Source organism: Coccinella septempunctata, chromosome 2 (assembly GCF_907165205.1).
Source record: "Coccinella septempunctata chromosome 2, icCocSept1.1, whole genome shotgun sequence".
NCBI lineage: Eukaryota > Metazoa > Arthropoda > Insecta > Coleoptera > Coccinellidae > Coccinella > Coccinella septempunctata.
This window is the reverse complement of record NC_058190.1, coordinates 28178582-28184581: the sequence shown is the minus strand read 5'-3', so window position 1 is coordinate 28184581 and position 6000 is coordinate 28178582. Positions and strand designations below refer to the sequence as shown.

At 36.4% G+C, this 6000-nt stretch overlaps 1 protein-coding gene across 4 annotated transcripts in view; it reads right to left on the bottom strand.

The window, feature by feature from the left end:
• Positions 1-2087: 2087 nt before the first annotated feature.
• The window catches only part of LOC123307719 (receptor-type tyrosine-protein phosphatase kappa), a 59076-nt gene continuing 55163 nt past the window's right edge, over positions 2088-6000 (bottom strand). For all 4 annotated transcript variants that reach the window (XM_044890136.1, XM_044890135.1, XM_044890134.1 and 1 more), the window contains one exon: positions 2088-2322. In XM_044890136.1, coding sequence (XP_044746071.1) covers positions 2215-2322 — 108 coding nt within the window. In that variant the 3' untranslated portion in view covers positions 2088-2214. The remainder of the gene's footprint in view (positions 2323-6000) is intronic.

Below are 6000 nucleotides of genomic sequence, written 5' to 3'. Positions count from 1 at the left end.
ATCTTTGGTTGACAGCTTATTCCGACCTGCTGTTTGACTGGCAGCCATTTTGAGGGTCACATAGAGAGAGAGAGAGAGACAGGGTGCACTGCAATTGGACTGGGACCAGCTACCGTACCGATTTCCGCCTACAGAGGGAATGACTTGCCACAGGATTTCAAAAGTTAACCGTATTTACTGTCTATTTCCACCGTACTCCTCTGGAGTGACCGTACGAAATTTAACCGTATTAACCCTCTATTCCAACCGTATTTTCCTGGAGAGACCGTATTTCATCAGCCACCCCACACCGACCAGGCCGCCGGTTGACATCAAAATTTTTATTACTTGTACATTTCTGTATATAATTTAATCCAGTAGGAATCAAGAACTGAACGTTTATTTTGTTGCCAGTTATTTTCGACAGTGATAGTTTGTTCCCTTAATTAGTTACAGCTAGATTTTCGTCAGAAGAGGTAGGTGCTCTTTGTGAACGATTAAAACCGTCAGAAGGTAAAGACCTTCTACCTTCCTAGTTTTCACTGCTACCCTTCTCCACTGATCATTCAAGTCTACCCGGGCTCTCTAATTCTTAGGAGATTCTGTGAGAGACGCGGGGTTTCACTGATAGCCCCACTGGCGCCCGAGCAAAGGTGAGGAGCGTCCAGGGTAAAAAAAAAGCCCATCACAATAATTAATTATAGAAATTTCTTTCAATAACACAATTTGAAGCCCTGAAATCCAAAGACAATAAAAAAATTCAACATGTTCAGAATCTTAACGTGGTTTGCAATACTTGCTTCCTCATAATTGAAATAGAAATGAAAAGATTCTATAAGATTCTGGTAAGAAATATCCTGATTGGAGAATAGACAATCATTTCTGAAACATCAGAGAAGCCGAACCGAAAATGGTAAAATCCTGTTGACCTACATTTCCAACAGGATTTTACCATTTTCGATATAGTAAGTTCTTTAATCTTTCCTAATGTCATACCTTCATGAGCTGGGGCCTTTTGAACATTGAGGTGTTTCATTTTTTCTTTTACCTACATATTTTGTTGTGATGAAGGGTTTTAGGCACGTGTGTGAATTCACTGAAGCAAGGACGCTTTTTGTTGAATTTTCTGAATGTTTCCATGGACACAAAAAACTAATATATGACTAGTTTAAGAGAAAGAGGTCGTTGAAAATGAAAAGTGGGGCTTTCTGCTTAGAATTTCTAATAATTCTCGATTGAGAAAAACCCTTCAGTGAAAAATTTCATATAATAGTCTGATTGATATCCATCATACTTTTTCGTGAGTTCCCTGGTGAGAACAGATTTAATGAATAATGTCATTTAGCTTCCATTAACACGTTCGCGACATCGAGAGATTCACAGAGGGACCCGTGTGGACGTTATTTCACTTTTCTTTGAATTACGTATGTTCATTTCAAACATGAATATAACCTATTTTTATGTCGAACTTGTCTGTTTTTCAAGTTTTTGACCATTTTCCGTCGTGTCCACCGGTGACCCACCGGTTGGACACGCAAGGCCTCTAGCAATAACCAGCGTGACCCACCGGTGGGTCATGAAGTCGTGAACGTGTTGGTGGAGGAAGCTCATCCAGGCTAAATTTAATCTCGAGTTCGCATAAAGGAACTGACACTGGTTGATTCAAAATTAATCGGACCTATTTGATTTTTTCTGTTCACTCTATTTTAGAGCACAAAATGAAAAAGTATAATGGATATCAGATTATGCGAGATGTTGTAACAGAATTCTAGAAATTATTGATAAATTTTGAGCAGAAAGCCTCACTTTTTATTTTCAACACCCAGTGTGCAAAATTTGGCATACGATTTTTCTGTTTCTATATGAACATTTTCGCCGAAAAAGTCAAAATCTACAATTTTAAGAAACCGAAAGCCATTTTCCATGAAGATGGTTCGGGGTCATTTATCACTCCAAAAATATAAATTTTTCATGCATTTCATGTTACCACATTGCACCTGGTATAAGACTTACGCGATATCTTACTTACTGCATGTCTAATATTTTCATGGACAATTTCTTGAAGGTAACTTATCAATTCTGGTTCGAATATGAATAGTAGAAATTGATTTCAATTTATAGCCTGGTTTTATTAAAATATAATACGATCAATACAATACAATTCCATTAACATGAAAATAATCATTTCCATAAACAAATAACGAAGTTTCATCATATGGTTGAGAGGAGCCATATTCATTTTTCCTCGAAAGATTTGCGTTTATCCCTCATTTCCTTTATATCCTTCTGAAGATAGTGGAGAACGTAGTGAAGAACGACATCATAGCAATACTTATATTCAGTCTGAAACAAAAATTTAACTTAATTGAGGTTAAGCAGATGATAGATGAAAATTGCGTTGAGGAGTATGAAATGATATTAAAAATATAATATACATAATATGATCTTAACCTTTTTGAGCGAAAAATCTTTGATATCACTCAAAAATTGGAGGAATTTTTTAAGATCGTGTTATATTTGTAAAAATAAATTTCCAGATATAGCCTCTTTCACGAGAAATGATCTACACTGGTTGATTGTAGAGGTCAATCAATACCAATCAGTTCCGTACAAACTGTTGGTGAGTACACATGTGCTACCTCCGATAAGTACACATATTTATTTTTCCTTATCTACGGTGAGCGAAGATATAATATTTACCTAATAAATTATACTGAAATAACCCCATCTTAAAAATCACTTGAACAATCTGATTATTGCTGAATAAACGGATTATTTTCATCTCATTGAGCTCTGGCTCGACGGGGTTGATCCGTCCGAACGAACTGGCGTATATTTCTCACGAGAAAATATGCCCATGATTATTTCCTATCTTGAATATGATAGATAAGACAACAACAATGAATAAAGGAATCATAAATGAACCATCCACCTCACAAGCAAATAATAATTCAGCCGTACAAACCAAAACATCATACGCAAACGCAACAAAATCCTCACTGACCATGAATTTTCCAAAAAAAGAGCAGGCAATCATACTAAACGCAATTGGAGAGCTCCGAAATTCCGACTATATAAAAGCTATTGGCAGTTTAATAGGACCGAAGTGTATAAGATTCATCTCACGTCTTTCCAACCAACGGGTCTGCATCTTCTTAGATGAAGTGAAAACCGTAGACAAATTGCTAGAAAATCGATCTAGTATCAACATAGGTGGCAATGATATACATATTCGTAGATTCATAACCCCAGCAAAGCGAATCATTATTTCGAACGCATGTCCTTCTATTCCCCACGCAACTATTGAAGCAAAGCTAAAAGACCTCGGACTTAAACTCGTCTCCAGCATAAATTTCCTAAGAGCTGGAATAGAAGGCGATGAATTTGCACACATATTGAGTTTCAAAAGGCAAGTTTTCATTAGCCCCCCAGAAGATGAAGGAGAAGGCTTTCCATCATCTTTCCTTCTTACACACGAACAAACGAATTACCGAATATTCCTCGCTTCTGACACATTGGTTTGCTATAATTGCAAGGAACAAGGCCACATCGCCAGCACATGTCCTAATATATCGGAAACCGTAATGCCCTGTAGTGCTGAGTCTTCTGAATCTACTGATACTACCCAGAGGAATACTGAGGTAGAAAAAGAAATTGAACTAATGGAAGAACAAAATCCTATAACTGAAGTACCTGAGAATCCAAAAAAACGTCGAGCTTCTTTCAGTTCACCAAATTCACCAAATACAGAAGAGATCATCAACCCTCTCACACAACCAACGACTGAATCAGGCACAGGAAATCCCGAACAAATTTTCGCGACACCTGACCCCAATACATTGAAAACCAGTAGAAACAAAAAGTATAAAACATTCCAAGCCCAACATTAACTTAGACGGTATCGAAAAGGTATTTCAGGCTGACCCAACACAATTTCCGTTCAATTTCCTAGAATTCAAGAAGTTTCTAGACCTCACCATGGAAAATAAAAATCCACTCAATAATGCATACAGCATAACCAAAAACGTCGAGTTAATCATTCACACAATGGAAAATATTTACACACACCTACCTAGTAAAACCACAAAAACAAAGTTTACAAAAATACTGAATAAACTTAAGGCTCAATCAAAACTTGAAGAACAGGATATGTCCAGTAGTTTAAGCATTAGCTCACAAGATGAAGTTGATGAACATGAAATCAGAGAGGATAGAGAACTTCACTCACAAAATTCACTATAATTCAATGGAACTGCCAGGGCTTTTATAGCCATCTAGAACGAATACAGCAAATCTTAAACGATCATGATCCCGACATGCTGTGTCTACAGGAAACATATATAAAGGAGGGCCACAAACCATTTCTAAAAAACTACGAATCTTATTTATATAACCGGACAAGCGCAAGAAAAGCCAGTGGTGGAGCTGCTATATTTGTAAAGAAAATATATCACTCCGAGCAATTAAACATTCAATCCAACCTAGAAACTACAGCAATATCTATAAATTTACCTAATAAAATCACACTATGTAACACTTACATCCCACCTAAACGCGATCTTCAGCAGTCTGAAATTGAAGGACTCATAAGTCAGCTTCCTAAACCCATGATTTTTCTAGGCGATTTCAACGCTCATAACCCCATATGGGGATCCAAAGATAAAAACAAGAAGGGAAAAATCATTGAAAATATTATAATTGGGACCGATCTCATACTTCATAATAACTCAGATCCCACATATTTCAATAAGGCTAATGGAACCTTCTCCACCTTAGACCTTACGTTATCACACGCCAGTATCAGCACCAACATAGATTGGCAGGTTTTAGATTGTCTTCATGATAGCGACCATTTTCCTATAAAAATCACATACCTAACAGGAACTAACCATGATGAAGAAGTAACCGAAAGCTGGAAGATAAATAACACAGACTGGACCTCTTTCACTAACTATCTACATGATAAATTTCAAACTTTCGTACTAGATAATGACGTAAACATACTTGCAGAAAACTTTTCGAGTATGATTAACGAAGCTGCCGAGATATTTGTGGGAAAAAGGAAGAATACGCACAGGAAAAATTACAATACGTGGTGGAATTCCGATTGTCATAATGCCGTTAAACAAAGTAAACAATTTCTATATAAACTAAAAAAGAAAAATACACCTGATAACCTCGAAAATTTCAAGAAACAAAGAGCAATCACACGACGAATTTTAAAACAAGCAAAAAAACAATCATGGCAGGATTATGTATCTCAACTCAACACTAATTCAAACATCAAAGAAGTCTGGCAAAAAATAAACGCAATTAAAGGCAAACGAAGAGGTCCCGAAATTACAGCACTGAAAGATGGAAACCAAAAACATATCATTGATAAAAAAGAAATTGTTGAACTGCTGGCACAACATTTTCAAGAAAATTCTTCAGACAATAACTATACCTCAGATTTCCTAAGACACAAAAAACATATTGAACTCACAGAACCCTTAAACATAAATGAAGACGATATGAGCCCAATAAATCTTCCAATAACTCAAGAAGAATTGAAGTACGCCATGGATAATAGCAGGAATGGCTCACCAGGCCCCGATCAAATACCAGTAGTATTTCTCAAACATCTTCCCGAATCTGGATTGGAAATCTTACTGAAACTTTTCAACAAAATTTTCTTAGAGAAAACTTTCGTAAAGAAATGGAGAGAAGCGACTGTTATACCTATACTCAAACCAAAATGTCCCAAAATGGAAGCAAGAAGTTATCGTCCCATATCGCTGACTAATACTATGTGCAAGATCATGGAGAAAATCATAAATAAATATGTTATATCTTAGAGAAAGAAAAGTTACTAACAAAGTATCAAAGCGGCTTTCGTAAAAATAGGTCAACAATGGACAACCTAGTTCAATTACATACAGAAATTCTAGACGCTTATGCTAATGAGCAAGAATTAATTGCAGTGTTTTTCGACATTTCTAAAGCATATGACACAACATGGAGGCACCGCTTACTGCAAAA